Below are 19,957 nucleotides of genomic sequence, written 5' to 3' on the forward strand. Positions count from 1 at the left end.
TTGAGACAATGCTGAAACATCAATCCATGGGCAAGTTATAATGCAATCTTTGCAAGAGGGAGGGTATCTGATTTCATTGGTCCTCAACTCACAGCTCAGTCATTTCATTCAGGGTAAGTGGAGTTAGCAGTGAGTTAGCCTGCGCCGGAGCAGGTTAGTTCTGAAGGATTCATTGCCATATACATTTACCTGGCTAAAAGGGGAACCGCTTTTGTATGTCCAGTTAGCCCGAGTTGACTAAAGTTATCTCTAACTCCTCAAATCTGCTTCGTAGGATACCCCTCTGGTGACTGAGATGGCCATGGCATATGGTTTACATCGTTTTCATGCACATCGAACCATTGAGTGACCACTCGTGCCCTGTGGATGGGGGCATTGTCATCCACTGGCCGGGCAAAGCATTTTTATATATGGAATTTGTATTGCTTAATTCACCCTGGAACCACATCTGTGTGGAAGCACCTGCTTTCAATATACTTTGTATCCCTTTGTATTTACTTGAGTTTCCATGATTTTGGCAGTTACCTTTATATATTTTTATGTTGTCATATCACTATTACTCTAACATACTGTAACCCTGCGATTGAAACAGAACATGGAAGTTTAGGCTTATAAAAGCAGCCTATAATATATTATGTGCTTCACATCTTACCTTTGCATTTTAACATATGCAAAACTGTGAACCGAATGGTCCCAAAACCCAGTATGCAAAACTGTCAACCCACTGGTCCCACATTTCTGGTGACATGGGTCTCAATGTTCCATAGAGAAGGCCACATTCTTGCACTGATTTTAAGTGACTGCTGTGTCGAGACTCACACTTTGGGAGCCATTTTGATCGGGATTAAGTTGACCCCATATGACCAGGACAATGTGTTTTTTTAATGGTAAAATATCATGGTTGTCCCTGTTTTTAAACTGCTAGGGTGTTAGAAGGCAGGGGAACTCGCCACTGAATGTTCTACAGCTGCTCAAAAGTAATTTGACATCTTCCATTTTTGTTTTTTCAATAAAATAATTCAAAAAAAGGTGTTTAAAGTAGTTTATTTGATCATATATCAACAATTAAGCTTTGGTCCACAGAGAAACAGCGGGTATTAAACCATCCAAAGTATGCTAATTTGTCACATTCCTCTAACTTTATTATCATACTTTGATTGGGTATTACTTTTGCAAAACCCACCTCTGTGCATTCCCATTATATAATTTGTCTGTGGCTTTGTAGAATAGTTATAGAGCACCATCTAGTGGAAAAATTGTATTGGTCACACATATTTAGCAATGTTATTGCGGTAGCAAAATGCTTGTGTTCCTAGTTCCAACAGTGCAGTAGTATCTTGACACCATTCACAACAATACACACATGTAAAATAATGGAATTAAGAAATATATAAATATTAGGATGAGTAATGTTGGCGTGGCATTGACTAAAATACAGTTGAATAGTATATACATATGAGATGAGTAAAGCGGTATGTAAACATTAGTAAAGGGACTAGTGTTCCATTATTAAAGTGGCCATTATTAAAATGTGGTATAGAGCCCACATCTAGGACTTTGCATGTCATCAGGGAAGCTTTGGTTGTTGGTGTCAGTAGTTCTTACCTATTTGTGGGGCTGCAGGTAGCCTAGTGATTAGTGTTGGGCCAGTAACCAAACGGTTGGTGGATCAAATCCCCGAGCTAACGAGGTAAAACCTATGTTGTTCTGCCCCTGAACAAGGCAGTTAACCCGCTGTTCCCTTGTAGGCCATCATTGCGAATAAGAATTTGTTCTTAACTGCCTAGTTAAATAAAATATTTAAATGATTTATTTGTAAGTATTTTTAATTTTATTTTATTGAGATGGTGATAGCCCTAGGTTTGAATGAGGAGGAAACTTGTCACTTTCATATTCTGGATGAAACATGTGATGTGATATCATCTACACAGAGATGAACAATATAGGCATTTTAATGAAATGCGTAATTTGACTATCTAGATGCTGTTGATGTTAACAGATATTACCACTTGCTTGGCCAAATATGGTGAACAATCCAACAAAGTGAACCAAATGTCATGGCATGATGTCCGTGCAGAGGACCTATATGGATTTTGTGACAGGTTTTGTCTACTGTGATGCAACTGGAAACACAGAAGGCTATCACTTATCAATGCAATGTTGTTGTTTTTGTGGCTGAAATCACAGTAATGATCATTCTTGAGCAACAAACAAGTATAGGCCTATTCTATCTAGGTTACTGGGTTATTTTCATATCAAGGGTTTGAAAGGGTCTCGAATGTGGGTCTATTTATTTTCTGATGCAAAAATAGCCTACAATATTATATTGTCACCAAACTACATATAGATGTTGGCATTAAAACATAAATTTGTTAATATTGAATAATGACAATTTTGATAATGAATAATTTGATGACTTTATAGCCCAAGACCCTAATGCCTCTTTAGCACACGCTCCAGCGTGCCGTGCAGGTGAGCTGTTTGTAAGCTTAGGAGATCTTATACGTTTTGTTCTATGATATATCAGTCCGTTAACATGACCTTTATGAATTATGAAGCATTTATGTGTTTTATGTGCATGTTTTGATTGGATAAGTGCTTTAAAATTCACAAAATGTCTGCAGGTGAGCTGTTCGTAAGCTCGAATAGAGCTCGCCAGCTTATAGTCCTAAACAACAGAAATTAGTTACCTCTGGTTCGTTCATCCATTCCTATGGGGGAAATGAATGGGGTTCTGGGAAATGCTGAAAATGAAGTCTGAGGTTAACACAGGCTTAGGAGATCTTATACGTTTTGTTCAATTAGATAACATCAGTCAGTTAAGATAACCTTGAGGAATTATGTGCTTGTTTTGAATGGATAAATGCTTAAAAATGTACCAAAGTTACATTAGGTTTTGTTCTATGAGATAATCTTCATCACCTAATATAACTTAATATGATTTTTTAAGCACTTATCCAATCAAAACAAGCACATAAATAGAACAACATGTGTAAGATCTCCTAAACCTGTGTTACCACAAACCTTATTTCTTGGTGTTTATAAAAAATATATTTTTTTAAAACAGACAAAAACACCATTAATTTCCCCATAGGCTTTGGCCAAGTCATTGCAGAGTTACTGCCTACAAAAAACAATGGAATTGCTATGGAAATATGTGGGGGAAAGGGCCATGGGGGGGAAAATCCTGAATCTCCTCATTACCCCCAGCAAAATTAACCTACATTTAGGCGTATTTCACACTATGTTGAGGTACAAAACGGAGCATAATGCTTGTATGGATGTCAACCCCAAAGCATGTTTGTCATCCTTACCAATCAACTGCATTACAAAGCGACTTTGACTACTACCATCAAAGATGTTAGCTTATACAAACTGCAGTCACTTCTTCTAAACCTGAAAAGTGAAAAACAGCCAACTATATCCAAATCGGACTTAGGTAAGCACATTGTGGGCCTGTTACAATACATAAATCATGACGGATTTTGACGAATATCCACTTTGTTAGATCAGATTAGTTAAATGCAAGCCAAGTTGGTAAATGGAACGTCATCATTCCATTGCCTCTTTATTTTACCACATCGAATAGTGCTCTATTACGTTGCAATGACGTGAAATGAAATTGCATTAACTTTCCGAAGACTGATGCTGAACACAGAAACAGGCAGAGTTGGATGATGAGCTTTTAAATGGGCGTATCACACTAACTGAGAAGTTCCACGGGAATGTAAACTTCATCATTGGAACTGTTCCGGTGTTTATTCATAACGCACGCATTACCAATATGTCTGATTCGGGCCTCCTGTCTGATTCCAAACAGTGTTCTCCGATTTCAGGTAAAACCATGCTATCGGGAATTGACGAGGAGCCAACGGAGAATGGTCATGATGAGGAGTTGAAAGATGGCATATTGGAACCGCCAGAAATGTATATGAAAGACAGGCGAAGAGCGAAATCCCTGCCCGCGTACCCAAAGCAGGCTACGCTTTTTGAAGAAATAGCCAATAACGGCCGAAAACGGGTGAAGTTCGCAGACTCTATGGGGCTTGATTTGGCAAGTGTGAAGCACTTCAGCACAACAGAAGAACCGCAAATCCCTTCCAAGGTATTTTCAAGACTGCAGAGCTTTCCCCCTCATCAACAGGACCGAGAGTATCCAATTGGGGACCTGTGCATAAACTTTCAATCCACCTTGACCATGGACCGTCTCGTCCCAACTTTCAAGATGCCAGTTGAGTCTGAACATTTTGAGACTACGGTATTGCAGCGCCACGTCAATCTGGAGAAGGTGACCATCACCCGGTTTGACGTCCGTGGGCAGATTCGGACAAATATTCAAAGTTGTTGTACGAGGGAAGTTGGTGTAAGGTACACGTTCAACGAGTGGCTGTCTTCCGTGGACGCGCAGGCGATACCCATGCCTGTGGATGACAATATTGTCGGTGAGCGTTATACCTTTACCTTGTACACACCTCCGGTCCTAGACCCAACTTCCTCGGTGCACTTCGCCGTGTACATCAGGAATGACCAGGGCGAGTTTTGGGATAACAACAATGGACAAAACTATACCTTGAAGTATCACTGTACAGGCATGGTGACCTACGAGAGCGCGGCATTTCACGCCACTTAAAACGCGCTCTTATGCACGTTCGTAAAGTTGGTGTCGTTCAACAAGTGTTCTTAGGAAGTTGTTCTCTATCACGTGGATTGATATATACTTTTCAATAAAGTTAGTATTTTTCCTTTTACATCTAGCCCCACCGTGTTATTATCAAGGTGGATATGCGTTCATAATGATTATGACTTAAGGCCTACTGAAGATTGATGTGCTGACTTTGAACCAAAAAAGGGAACCATTCTGATCCATCCTTTTTTAAAAGTAAAACATGGAGTTGCCAAGTTTACATCTGTCCAGTTGAGCACTCTGACCTCTTCTGGAACATCATTTAATAACACAAGAATTGCCATTAGGATCTGTGAATGACTGATGAACATTTATCAGCTCCACTGCCAGTGGGGACTGCACAGATCCAAGACCATACTAAAAGACTGCCAATTAAGTATTTTAAGAGACATTACAGTACAAATACCCATAATCAAAGGGGATGTCACCTGTTCTACATAATATTTGCATATCATGTAATCTGATCAGGAGCGCTATCCTACTGTGCTGAGTTGTGAATTGTAATGACTTATGAATTCAGATATTTTTATGAATTGTGTTAATCAGTTTCATCATTGTGAATGTTCTCGGCCATATTAACAATTGCAGTACAGTGCACTCCGCTAATGACTGAATCAAATAATCAATTTAGTGCTAAAAGAAAAGGATAGAATACATGATGTAAACATCCTTAAATGTACAATGTCCTTGGCACTGTACACATTGTCATACTTATAAGCGCCGGGCACTGTACTTCATATAGTCTACTCATACAGTGTGCACCACCTAATCCTATGTGAAACAACGGTAAAAGATAATGCTAAACTTGTGGCAGCCTATTTCTTAAAAGAGTGCACTACTTTTGACCTATAGTGCAATGTTTTTGATCTCTGGTCAAAAGCATTGCACTAAAGGGAATGGCTGATCTTAAGTAGTGTACCATTTCAGTCATAGCCTTTGATTCAGGGCCCAGAATATTGCAGTTTGAAAATGTGGGACTTATCCTAGTTATAAAATCATGTGAGAAGCTAAATCTGCCAGAGTTCTCTGCCACAAACCATATTAATTATTGTTTGTACTCCCATGGACACCAAGGAAAGATTTAATGAGCAATCTGTTATATTGGTGTGGATGGCTACACAGTGAACGGCTTGTAAGATCTTGAACAGTGAATATCTACACTGGACTGTTAATTGGACTCGTCAATTCTTGATTATATATTTTTTGATGATTTGTGTATTTGTATTGTATTTGCGAGACATTCTGCTGCACTGTTGGAGCTAGTTTATAGTTAATTCGCCATCAGTCAGCATCTCCACACAAAATAGTTTTTCTGGGTGCGCGCCAGCTCATGTTTTTTATTCTACTGTTGGAGCTAGTAACAATCATTTTGCTGCACCTGGTATAACATCTGCAGATCTGTAATCACAACCAATACACTTTGATTTCAATAAAATGGTCTAAGAGGCAGCAGGTTCGTGTCACATATTAGAGCATTTACTGTTCTCTGGAGAGCACTGGTTTCCTTCAATTAATGAGAAGAACAGAGCTCTATGTGTTAGCATGACACAGTGCCTGTTGGCATTACAGCTATGACTGAATTGTATATATTCTACATGTTTGGGGGTGGAACTTGGTCATGCTTTACGTCAACTGCATATCATATTATAAAGCATATATTACACATCTACTTAGCTATTAAGTCATACATAGGCCAATTACATTATTCTGTATTACATTTAATGGAAAACTTATTTGACATCCATATAATTACATAGAATCTCTATGATGACATCACCTTATCAAAACTCCTCCACTGCTTTCTCTACAGTCAGAACTTTCCCAGTGTGTTTGGAATACTGCGGGTGGGTATGTGAGCAGCACACTACTCATGCCAGTGATGTCACTTCCCTTGTTTGGCCTGTCATGTACCCTTTAGTGCAGTAGTACTTGGTGGTTGTCAGGGTTGTTGTCCCATACCGTACCTGTCCCCTGACCAAAGTTCAAGAGGCAAATCAGCAAATCACGTGGAGTTTACTCTGTCAACAGAGAATGGCTGGTTTCCAGGCTGAAGCTCTGCAGTGATAAGAATCTCTCTGGACAACAACCACAGACCAGTGTTCAAATATGAAATTAAAACATTTCAAATAGTATTTGAACTCAGGTCTGGAGTCCGCACAGCATGTTCATGTAACTGTCCAGTCTTAGACCTTGGCCTACTGAACTGAATGTACAGACTATAGACAATGTGAAATTGCAAAGTTTGTCTCAATCTTAAATGGTACATGTACTGTATGTTGATGTAACAGTGCAACATGTTATGTTGTTTTAATCCTGCGATTCATGCACTATGACATCAATTGGGCTATTGAATACAGTTGAAGTCGGACATTTACATAGTTGTTGGAGTCATTAAAATTCATTTTTCAACCACTCCACAAATTTCTTGTTAACAAACTATAGTTTTGGCAAGTCGTTTAGGACATCTTCTTTGTGCATGGCACAAGTAATTTTTACAACAATTGTTTGCAGACAGATTATTTCACTTATAATTCACTGTATCACAATTCCATTGTGTCAGAAGTTTACATACACTAAGTTGACTGTGCCTTTAAACAGCTTGGAAAATTCCAGAAAATGTCATGGCTTTAGAAGCTTCTGATTGACATCATTTGAGTCAATTGGAGGTGTACCTGTGGATGTATTTCAAGGCCTACCTTCAAACTCAGTGCCTCTTTGCTTGACATCATGGGAAAATCAAAAGAAATCAGCCAAGACCGTAGAAGAAAAATGTAGACCACCACAAGTCTGGTTCATCCTCGGGAGCAATTTCCAAATGCCTGAAGGAACCACAGTCATCTGTACAAACAATAGTAAGCACGTATAAACACCATGGGCCCACTCAGCCATCATACCGCTCAGGAAGGAGACGCGTTCTGTCTCCTAGAGATGAACGTATTTTGGTGTGAAAAGTGCAAATCAATCCCAGGACAGCAGCAAAGGCCCTTGTGAAGATGCTGGAGGAAACAGGTACAAAAGTATCTTTATCCACAGCAAAACAAGTCCTATATCGACATAACCTGAAAGACTGCTCAGCAAGGAATAAGCCACTGCTCCAAAACAGCCATAAAAAAAACCAGACTACGGTTTGCAACTGCACATGGGGACAAAGATCATACTTTTTGGAGAAATGTCCTCTGGTCTGATGAAACAAAAATATAATTGTTTGGCTATAATGACCATCGTTATGTTTGGAGGAAAACGGGGGGAGCTTGCAAGCCGAAGAACACCATCCCAACCGTGAAGCACAGGGGTGGCAGCATCATGTTGTGGGGGTGCTTTGCTGCAGGAGGGACCGGTGCACTTCACAAAATAGATGGCATCGTGAGGATGGAAAATTATGTGGATATATTGAAGCAACATCTCAAGACATCAGTCAGGAAGTTAAAGCTTGGTTGCAAATGGGTCTTCCAAATTAACAATGACCCCAAGAATACTTCCAAAGTTGTTGCAAAATGGCTTAAGGCCAACCAAGTCGAGTTATTGGAGTGGCCATCACAAAGCCCTGACCTCAATCCCATAGAAAATTTGTGGGTAGAACTGAAAAAGTGTGTGCGAGCAAGGAGCACAAACCTGACTCAGTTACACCAGCTCTGTGAAGAGGAATGGGCCAAAATTCACCAAACCTATTGTGGGAAGCTTGTGGAAGGCTAGCCGAAACGTTTAACTCAAGTTAAACAATTTATAGGCAATGCTACCAAATACTAATTGAGTGTATGTACACTTCTGACCCACTGGGAATGTGATGAAAGAAATAAAAGCTTAAATAAATAGTTCTCTCTACTATTATTCTGACATTTCACATTCTTGAAAGTGGTGATCTTAACTAACCTAAGACAGGGAATTTATACATGGATTAATGTCAGGAATTGTGAAAAACTGAGTTTAAATGTATTTGGCTAAGGTGTATGTTAAACCTCCGCCTTTAACTGTATATGAACCAATGAAATGGACAAAATGTTTTAAATGCGGAATGCTCCTTTTCTTAAACAGTACATGACATGTTGATAATGACTAAAATGTCATTATCAAGTATCCTCTTATTATTCAAACGTAATCAGTCCCAGTTGTCTTAGAATTTGAACTCAGGAAGCATCACTATCTGAAATCTTTAAAATACGTTGAGTGTTCACTGCAGCCTGCCTGGAATGCCAGATAGTCAGGACTTGCCATTTGGTACTATTATATTGGTCCATTAAGCAAGGCAAGCGCAATCAAGCACAGAAAGTATTTAAACCATATTTGAATCCAGGTCTCCTCCCTTGATGTTCATGTGCTTCAAAACAGCTTTTGTTGATCACCCTAAAACACTGATCAGAAGCAGATAAGATATTTGGAGATGACATATGCGGGAGCTTTCAACTTTGATCCTTGTGTGTTAATAGAATCTTTATACCAGTCTCCGTCTACTACTAAGTCACTGCTTATCTAAAACCAACAAAAGGGATACATTCACCCTCTCACCCAACTCCAATTCACTGCCTTCTTCAAATCATGTGTAACATCATCCATTTCCATTATTTGCCTCCAGGTATAATGCATTATGATGCAGCTTTAATGCATTGTAAGACTTGTCATAACAGAATAATAGTGTCATAAAGCGGAGCAAGGCAGTTAACCCACTGTTCCCCAAAGACGTGGATGTTGATTAAGGCAGCACCCCACACCTCTCTGATTCAGAGGGGTTGGGTTAAATGCGGAAGACGCATGTCAGTTGAAGGCATTCAGTTGTACAACTGACTAGGTATCCCCCTTTCCCTAAAGCAACTTACAGTCATGCATGCATACATTTGATGTATGGGGGGCATCAGCAGGAATCTAACCCATGACCCCTGGCATTGCAAGTGCCATGCTCTACCAACTGAGTCATGACTAATGAGTATGGAGACAATAATGCGATTCAGATCCGCATATCTTTAATCTGTTTATACACCATCTTACATGACGACAAATCATATATACAACACACAATAGAAAAATATAACAGGGAATCAAGACCGTGTGTACACCGTGGCACTGCTACAACTCTTACAGCTCACAAAAGAAGCTCATTATTTTAGTATGGTGAAGAGGGTACAGTATATAGGGACCAAGGACAATCGTTACGTCGTCAACGCTGCACAGTTGCCAAGTCGGAAATCAACCATCCCCTTGTCTCTTCCCACCATATATATATATATATATATGTGTAAAGGTGTGAGCAATATGGTAGAATCTTTATTGCCTACCAAAAGGCTAGGTGGCATTATTAAAAAAAATAATTATATGCCTATCTGATGCTTTCAGATCTACGACAGTCCATCACAAAATGTTTAGGGCAGTGTTTCCCAACCCTCTCGTGGGGAACGCTAGATAGTCCACATTTTTGTTTTAGGGCTGCACTGACACATTAACATGATCAACTACATCAGCAAGCCCCTGTCTAGTTGAATAATGTGTATCAGTGCAGGGCTAGAACAAAAATGTGGAGGGTTGGGAACACTGGTAAAGAATGTCGGACAAAGTAGGCCCAACCCATAGGCTTTCCCCTTATCCATCCTCATTGGATTGCTTGCTGATGTAGTTGATCATGTTAATGTGTCAGTGCAGCCCTAAAACAAAAATGTGGACTATCTAGCGTTCCCCACGAGAGGGTTGGGAAACACTGTCCTAAACATTTTGCGTCGGAAAATGAAGCTTCTGTGTGAAAGGGAAAGTGAGGTTGAGGTTCAGTGCTCCGTCTCCCATGGTCTCTTGGGCATCGTTTCCTCTCGTTCTGAGACACTCCATCAATGCCCATCGGTGGTTTCTCTTCGAACCCTACCCCTCAACAATAGTCTTCTGGGTCGGGTACATCTTGCCTATGGCAACCTGTGGAGAAAGGAGAAAATAAATTACTTAAAAGGGAAGTTCACCGGAATTCCATTATTTGATATGTCGTCCATAAACATTGTTAGGGTAAGTTGTGTTGGCAATCACAACGAATGTGTTGCAAAACTGATTGATTTTATAAATAAACATCACTATACAGGGAGCATTTGCGTGAAAATAACACTTAGTTGTTGAGATTGTCAGACAACCTGGGCTTCATTTCCCCACACCATTTTAGTGGTTCAGATGAATACTGTAGGCAGATGATGTCTGTCAAATCCATACTGAACTGTGGGAGCAAAGCTCAGTTCATCGATACAGCAAGTTACAACATTGACCTACAGTATCAAAGTCTGGTGACCTATTCTGACAGTCCGCAGTGAAATTGGAATCGAGAGAGTCAGGACTTCTCATGAGTGCACAATCTGTTTAACAGTGGTACCAGTTCAACAGCTCAGATTAAAATGCATACTTTCCCCTTGCTATGGGTATCTTTGTATATTTGCACATATTCTTGACAGTCACCTGCTACCTCAAACATCAAGCGATGACTCACAATTCCCATGTCTTAAGTTATTCACAGCTTTTAACTTATCAGCACTCAATACACATACGGTATATACAAGCACAAACTCAGCTAAAAAAGAAACGTCCTCTCACTGTCAACTGCGTTTATTTTCAGAAAACTTTACGTGTAAATATTTGTAGAAACATAAGCTTCAACAACTGAGACATGAACTGAACAAGTTCCACAGACATGTGACTGACCGAAATGGAAAAATGTGTCCCTGAAAAAAGGTCGAGGGGGGGTAAAAATCTAAAGTAACAGTCAGTATCTGGTGTGGCCACAAGCTGCATTAAGCAGTGCATCTCCTCCTCATGGGCTGCACAAGATTTGCCAGTTCTTGCTCTTCCACCAAATCACCTGCAAGTTCCCGAACATTTCTGGGGGGAATGGCCCTAGCCCTCACCCTCCGATCCAACAGGTCCCAGACGTGCTCAATGGGATTGACATCCGGGCTCTTCGCTGGCCATGGCAGAACACGGACATTCCTGTCTTGCAGGAAATCACGCACAGAATGAGCAGTATGGCTGGTGGCATTGTCATGCTGGAGGGTCATGTCAGGATGAGCCTGCAGGAAGGGTACCACATGAGGAAGGAGGATGTCTTCCCTGTAACACCTGCAATGACAACAAGCTCAGTCCGATGCTGCTGTGACACACTGCCCCAGACCATGATGGACCCTCCACCTCCAAATCGATCCCGCTCCAGAGTACAGGCCTCGGCGTAACGCTCATTCCTTCGACCATAAACGCGAATCCGACCATCACCCCGGTGAGACAAAACCGTGACTCGTCAGTGAAGAGCACTTTTTGCCAGTCCTGTCTGGTCTAGCGACGGTGGGTTTGTGCCCATAGGCGACGTTGTTGCCGGTGATGTCTAGTGAGGACCTGCCTTACAACATGCCTACAAGCTCTCAGTCCAGCCTCTCTCAGCCTATTGCGGACAGTCTGAACAATGATGCAGGGATTGTGCGTTCCTGGTGTAACTCGGGCAGTTGTTGCCATCCTGTACCTGTCCCGCAGGTGTGATGTTCGGCTGTACTGATCCTGTGCAGGTGTTGTTACACGTGGTCTGCCACTGCGTGGACGATCAGCTGTCTGTCCTGTCTCCCTGTCTTAGGCGTCTCACAGTACGGACATTGCAATTTATTGCCCTGGCCACATCTGCAGTCCTCATGCCTCCTTGCAGCATGCCTAAGGCACGATCACAAAGATGAGCAGGGACCCTGGGCATCTTTCTTTTGGTGTTTTTCAGAGTCAGTAGAAAGGCCTCTTTAATAGTGTCCTAAGTTTTCATAACTGTGACCTTAAACCCTTTACAATGAAGATCTGCGAAGTTATTTGGATATTTACGAATTATCTTTGAAAGACAGGGTCCTGAAAAAGGCACGTCTCTTTTTTTGCTGAGTTCACATACATACACGCACACCCTAACCTGCTGTATCAACAGAACCAAAGCAGCTCATTCCTCCCTCTTCTCATTCAAGTAGCCTAGAGGTTAAGAGCGTTGGGCCAGTGACCCAAAGGTCGCTGGTTCAAAAAGAGGAAAGATCTGCCTTTTAAGCAAGGCGCCGATGACATAGACGTCGATTAAGGCAGCCCTCCACACCTCTCTGATTCAGACCTCCTCTCTGATTAAATGCGTTAGACACATTTCGGTTGAACGCATTCAGTTGTGGAAATTACTAGGTATCCCCTTCCCCAAACACTGACTGACACTGGGGCTAAATCCAATATATGGTTTCGACATTAAAAGATGCCTCAAAGTGAGTCAAGGAAGCCATCTGTTAAAAGCCCGGCTGGTAAAGTGCGGGCAACTTGCTGCCTTCACGGGAAAGGCAGTAGTGACAGAGAAATGAGCGAACATATGCAAGGTCGGCTAAGGCTGCGACTGTTCATTTCTCAAAGGGATGGCTCAGCAAAGAGGAGCATTAAGATCCATTTCGCAGAGCCCCCGCCCCTGTGTAAATATGCCTGTGTTCTGTTGACACAAGCCATCCATCAGAACCCCCTACGGCTGCCAAGGCCAGAACAGGGAGCACAGCCATCTACTGGACGTGGATAAATAAACCAACAAGGCCTGTTAAAGGCCTGTGTTAAAGTTTGCACCTGCTTATGGCTGGTTTGAAAGTGCAGAGCTACATTACCCTAGCAGGTTTAGAAACCTACCAGAGCTTCGCAACAGGCACCTGTTTGTGTTTTTTTGCCATCTTCTTCGTTACTGTGTTACAGTTTGTACCAGTTAATATTGCTGGATTTTAAAAAAGCACGGAATATTGCAGTGTACTCCTTTCCCTTTACCTGGCTTATAACAAACAAAAGTGATGCCAAAGGCCTTGGTGTTATTTTGGGGGTCTTGCTTTCTGCCTGGACATTAAAGTATTGGGGAAAGATTTCAACACGGTTGCCTGTCCAATTGTACAAAGACCAAGCCTTTTCAACAGGATACTGGTTTGGATTGTATTCTGTGCGCCATTCTACAGGCTATTTTGTAGTAGGCTGTGTAGGGTTTTCACCACTTCTGAATGTGTCAAGACGACGTTCCGCCCCCATTCATTTTCAATGGGGGAACGTGGAGCAAAGCGCAGTGGATTGTGGGAAGGTGAGCAGCAAGAACCCTGCCAGCGGAGCGCTAGAACTTGATGCAAATTGCACGTGGCTTCCGCTGCCATTACCCAATTCGGTGAGGAGCAGATGTTTGCTTGAAAATCTTCAGTCCATGAAACATAGTTCCACCGGTCATTAGTTCCGGTCAAGCAAAACCAAAACATATGGAGGAAAGTCAATCATTGCTGGGTCTGGTTTTCCAACTCTATATGATGTCGCTTTGCTAGAATACGGAGACAAAAATCAGAAGGTGAATGGCATGGAGGAGGATTTCAGAGATTGTTGATGTTGATGGTGGGTGAAGAAAGATATGCACAATGATGTTTGCTTGGGCTGCTTACTAGCTATAAAACTCAAATCAACCCAAACCTAAAAACTGATCACAGCCACAATTTGTGAATGTGTTGACTAAATTAAAATTGTGAAATCACCAGTAAACACATTACATTGTAAATGATACATTAATCATGAATTTTCCATTTAATATGCTACTAATTGGATTCTGGTATAACAACATTATTATATTGTAGCTTATTTCATTGTGCCTGTGTCATGACTTGGGCTGTTACTGTGACCGTATTAACACCAGACCGGCGGTCAAGAGTCATTAGACAGTTAAATTCAGCGTGACCATTTAGTCACGCCCGGATAATTCCTTCGACCTCAAGGCTTGGTTTTAGCTCCGACATGGACTGTCAACTGTGGGACCTTATATAGACAAGTTTCTGCCTCTCCAAATCATGTCCAATCAATTGAATTTATCACAAGTGGACTCCAAGTTGTAGAAACATCAAGGATGATCAAAGTAAACAGGATGCACCAGAGCTCAATTTCGAGTCTCATAGCAAAGAGTCCGAATACTTATGTAAATAAGGTGTGTTCTATTTAATACATTTGCTAAAATTTTAAAAAATATATATGGTTTTTACTTTGTCCTTATAGGGTATTGTGTGTAGATTGATGAGGGATTTTTATATTTTTTTATATCCATTTTAGAATAACGTAACAAAATGTGGAAAAAGTCAAAGGACCTGAATACGTTCCGAAGGCACTGTACATAAGCAGTGTGTGAGTTTCAAGTTTGAATTTTCACCATAAAAATGCACCTTTAGCATAATGCATAAATCGCATGTGTGGTCACTTTTGAGAATTGTGTTTTCCTGCTATTGGAACATTCACGCTAATAGCCTACTGCCGTGTGTGCATTGCCGAGCTTATAATGTGAAGAAATAGAATAATAGTGTATCAACATTTTAAGTTAAAATGCTCTCATTCATTGCATCAGGCTCATTGCTTAAAACAGGTTTTTTGATGCTAGTGGTTGCAATAATCTATCGCATCCCAAAACTGTCCCAAACTATGTTTGGAATATTGCTCCCAGCTGTGGCCTGGAGACCATATGTGAATTAATTGCCGCCCCATTTATCTTCAGAGTTTTTACCGTTAGGTGACCTAAACAGGGATATGATTAACACCCCGGTCGTCCTACAATCTAAGCTAGACGCCCTCAATCTCACACACATTATCAAGGGACCTACCAGGTTCAACCCTAAATCCGTAAACACGGGCACGCACACTCATAGATATCATCCTGGCCAACCTGCCCTCGAAATACACCTTGCTGTCTTCAAACAGGATCTCGGTGATCACTGCCTCATTATCTGCGTCCGTAATGGGTCTGCGGTCAAACAACCACCTATCATCACTGTCAAACGCTCCCTAAAATAGTTCAGCGAGCAGGCCTTTCTAATCAACCTGGCCCGGGTATTCTGGAAGGATATTGTCCTCATTCCATCAGTAGAGGATGCCTGGTTATTCTTTAAAAGTGCTTCCCTCACCATCTTAAGCATGCCCCGTTCAAAAAAATGAATTATGAACAGATATAGCCTTGGTACACTCCAGACTTGACTGCCCTTGACCGGCACAAAACTATCATGTGGCGTACTGCATTAGCATCACATAGCCCCCGCGATATGCAACTTTTCAAGGAAGTTAGGAACCAATATACACAGGCAATTAGGAACGCAAAGGCTAGCTTTTTCAAACAGAAATTTGCATCCTGTAGCACAAACTAAAAAAAGTTCTGGGACACTAAAGTCCATGGAGAATAAGAGCACCTCCTCCCAGCTGCCCACTGCACTGAGGCTAGGAAACACTGTCACCACATAAATCTACAATAATCGCAAATTTCAATAAGCATTTTTCTACGGTAGATCACGTGATGGAGAGTCATGTGAGTGAGGTGCTTCAGCACGCAGCCAGGAGAAGATAATTATAATTATTATATTCAACCAAAGGGCACGATGGCCACTAGCTGCAAAAGGAATGGATTCTTTTAGGGTGCGTTATGGCCACACAAAGCGGATGCAGTCGAGAAATTTGATGCATTATCAAGTTCTTGTAAAATTGAATGAGAGACTGATGAAGTGTATACAGCCTGCGCAAAAAAAACAAAGCAGAGCTTATGCCGTTCATTCAACTTTTTTCAAATCATCATTTGTCGCATCATTCAGCCTTACAATGTATCAAAACATATAGCCCAACATTTGTAACTAACTTTACATAAATAACTCTAAATGAAACATATAGGAGTACATTTTTCTTTGTTAACCGTTCAACACAGAATAGCTGCATGTCCGGACTCCCTCAAATCCTATGGAGAAAATATAATTTATATTTTATTCAGCTATGTTCAATTGTATTCTTCATACCATAAAATAATGCCACAGAATTCTAACCAAGTCTTGGCTGCTAAATGAACTAGCTTAGCCCACAGCCATATGGCATAGTCAGATCAGGGCTTAACATAAGGACAACTCTGAGTATGCTATTCTGTTCTTCTGAAATAGAATACATTTTCTTCATACCATTTACTGTGATGGATTTAGACTTTTTAAAATGTAGATGTTCCAAAAGGTCTGCATCAGTGGCTTGTAGGCCACTGATGCATGGAAGCCAAAATATGCTAAATGTGTTTATGTTAATTAACGGTCAGTTACCTTGATCACCGGCTGACAAAATGTCATGACCGCCACCGCCCTAGTCATGACATTGATCATTATAGCGCAATCCCTGTAAAATACGTAGGCCTACAGTACATGTAAAATCAGTGGTGTGAAGTACTTAAATAAGCATCAGAAACAACACATGGTCTACACATACTGAGACAGAGGTGTGCGGTTTCACTCGCTCGGATGCTTTAACTGAGATTGATTAGGCATTTTCTGTTGGCCCGAGCCTTGGCCAAATAAATTATCAATGTATTTTAGTTGGACGGGCAAGGAGGTACAGTATGGTGGGCCAGGCCCCCTAAGGCCCAACCATAACGCCAGCCCTGCTCTATGCTCCTACCATTGCTCTGTGCCATCCATACAGTCTACCAACCTCATGCCCTCTAAGTGCGCCAGTTCTGCTTGTACCTGGGGCCAATGTGGAGTGGTACTGCAGATTTATTTTTCCCTGACATCAGCAAGGCATTGGGTGGCTGGCACCCCAGGGGAACACCTGTGATGGGCATGCCCTTGTCCTTCAGCAAATATATAGGGGGTACCAGATGCTGCTACCCACCCCATGGAGTTGAAGAACAGGAGTGTTTAAGGCTAGGATGAGGCGTGGGGACTCGTTATCTTGTTAAATTCACCTGTTTCCCAACCTCCTAGTGCTTCTTCTATATTTATTCTCCTCACAGCTGGTGAGAAGCCAGATGTTTCCAGCAAATTTCAAAGACATGCAAACAGCTGGCCATGTATCAGATAGGGAAAACTGTGGGGGGGAGATGGTTCTCAAAAGCGCAATCACCCAACGTTGGAAAATACCACAAAAAAAATAAATAATACATTGTTCCCTCCCCCACTACAATACCAATTTCCTTCATCTAACAAAGTTGGAAAGTTGAGAAGATTTGTACAGTATTGCTCTCCTAAAGGAAGGAAGGAAGGGATGCCCTTGGTTGTTTTGGAATGGGGCTCTCAGACTTCTGTGCCTTGCTGACATTCTATTTGTCTCCTCCTCCCAACCTGTCCAGGGTTGCCTCAAATAGTGGTACCTCTAGATTCTGACACTCTGCCCCTAATAGTCCAGTGCCTTTAAAACACACCTCAATTAGTGGAATAAACACTTTGGTGTGCCTGTTCTCCATGGTTCCCTACATGGTAGACCATATGGGTTGGGAAGTTGTCGCGATAGCAGTATACTACTACGATAGCAGTATACTAGTATACTCAGCTGGAAAGGAAACCAACTTAATTTCTTGAGGAAAACAGTCCGAATGTAGGAAAATAATTTTTCAAGCTATAGACCCCCCCTCTTTTTCGTTTATTCCGTGATGAAATAAAAGGTTAAACAAAAATTTCAAAAAAATAAAGCGGGTTCTAAAGTAGCAAAGAATTTAGTCTACTTTGTGAATTTAGTCTATTTTGCTATGGAAAATAGAAACAGAATAGTAATAGACAAGAAAATAAGATTTTACATTCAATTTTAAATAAAAATGGTAGAGATACACACACACACACACACACAAATGTTTGGACACCTACTCATTCCAGGTTTTATAAAATGTTTAAAAAAAATATACATTGCAGAATAATAGTGAAGACATCAAAACTATGAAATATGGAGTAACTCAACAACAAAAGGTGTTGAATCAAAATATATTTGAGATTCTTCAAAGTAGCCACCCTTTGCCTTGATAACAACTTTGCATACATGTACTCTAGGCATTCTCTCAACCAGCTTCATGAGGTAGTCACCTGGAATGCATTTCATGTGCCTTAAGTTCATTTGTGGAATTTCTTTCCTTCTTAATAAATAAATACATGTACTCACACCCTTTACTCAGTACTTTGTTGTTGAAGCACCTTTGGCAGTGATGACAGCCTCTAATATTCTTGGGTATGATGCTACAAGCTTGGCACACCTGTATTTGGGGAGTTTCTCCCATTCTTCTATAAAGATCCTCTCAAGCTCTGTCAGGTTGGATGGGGAGCGTCGCTGCACAGCTATTTTCAAGTCTCTCTAGACATGTTCGATCAGGTTCAAGTCCGGGCTCTGGCTGTGCCACTCAAGGACATTCGGAGATCTGTACCAAAGCCACTCCTGCGTTGTCTTGGCTGTGTGCTTAGGGTCGATGTCCTGTAAGATAGTGAACCTTTGCCCCAATCTGAGGTCCTGGAACTGGTTTTCATCAATGATCTCTCCATACTTTGCATCCTTCATCTTTTCCTTGAACTTGACTAGTCTCCCAGTCCTTGCAGTTGAAAAACAAAAACCAAAGCATAATGCTGCCACCACCATGCTTCACCGTAGGGATTGTTATTGGGCAGGTGATGAACGGTGCCTGGTTTCCTCCAGACGTGACTGTTTGGCATTCAGATCAAAGAGTTCAATCTTGGTTTCATCAAACCAGAGAATCTTGTTTCATGGTCTGAGAATCCTTTAGGTGCCTTTTGACAAACTCCAACCGGATTAGCATGTGCCTTGAACTGAGAAGTGGCTTCCGTCTGGCCACACTACCATAGAGGCCTGATTGGTGGAGTGCTGCAGAGATGGTTGTCCTTCTGGAAGGTTCTCCCATCTCCACAGAGGAACTCTGGAGCTGTCAGAGTGACCATCGGGTTCTTGGTCACTTCCCTGACCAAGCCCCTTCTCCCCTGATTGCTCAGTTTGGCCGGGCGGCCAACTCTAGGAAAAGTCTTGGTGGTTCCAAACTTCTTCCATTCAAGAATGGAGGTCACTGTGTTCTTCGGGGACCTTCAATGCTGCATAAATGCTTTGATACCCTTCCCCAGATCTGTGCCTCGACACAATCTTGTCTCAGAGCTCTACGGACAATTCCTTCAAACTCATGGCTTGGTTTTTGATCTGACATGCACTGTCAAATGTAGGACCTTATATACAGGTCTGTGCCTTCCCAAATCATGTCCAATCAATTTAATTTATCACAAGTGGACTCCAAATCATGTTGTAGAATCAGCTCAAGGATGATCAATGGAAACAGGATGCACCTGAGCTCAATTAATAGTCTCATATCAAAGGGTCTGAATAGTTATTTACATAGGGTTAGTTTATTTTCAATAAATTAGTAAACATTTCTAAAAATCCTGTTTTCACGGTCATTGAGGTACTGTGTAGATGGATGAGGATTATAATTTAAAAAAATACATTATAAAATACAAATTAAGGGTCTGAATACTTTCTGAATGTACAGTATACAGT

At 41.3% G+C, this 19,957-nt stretch overlaps 2 protein-coding genes across 2 annotated transcripts in view; one reads left to right on the plus strand and one right to left on the minus strand.

The window, feature by feature from the left end:
* Positions 1-3,660: 3,660 nt before the first annotated feature.
* LOC139420442 (protein phosphatase 1 regulatory subunit 3G-like) lies at positions 3,661-7,096 on the plus strand. Its single transcript, XM_071170583.1, has one exon. The coding sequence runs from the start codon at positions 3,785-3,787 to the stop codon at positions 4,628-4,630; it is 846 nt and encodes a 281-aa protein (XP_071026684.1). The 5' UTR covers positions 3,661-3,784; the 3' UTR covers positions 4,631-7,096.
* Positions 7,097-10,368: 3,272 nt separating this feature from the next.
* LOC139420444 (LYR motif-containing protein 4B) overlaps positions 10,369-19,957 on the minus strand; it is a 59,927-nt gene continuing 50,338 nt past the window's right edge. Inside the window, exon 3 of the mRNA XM_071170584.1 lies at positions 10,369-10,573. Within this exon, the coding sequence (XP_071026685.1) occupies positions 10,523-10,573 (51 nt within the window). The 3' untranslated portion in view covers positions 10,369-10,522. The remainder of the gene's footprint in view (positions 10,574-19,957) is intronic.

This window comes from Oncorhynchus clarkii, chromosome 11, assembly GCF_045791955.1.
Source record: "Oncorhynchus clarkii lewisi isolate Uvic-CL-2024 chromosome 11, UVic_Ocla_1.0, whole genome shotgun sequence".
In the NCBI taxonomy this organism is placed as follows: domain Eukaryota; kingdom Metazoa; phylum Chordata; class Actinopteri; order Salmoniformes; family Salmonidae; genus Oncorhynchus; species Oncorhynchus clarkii.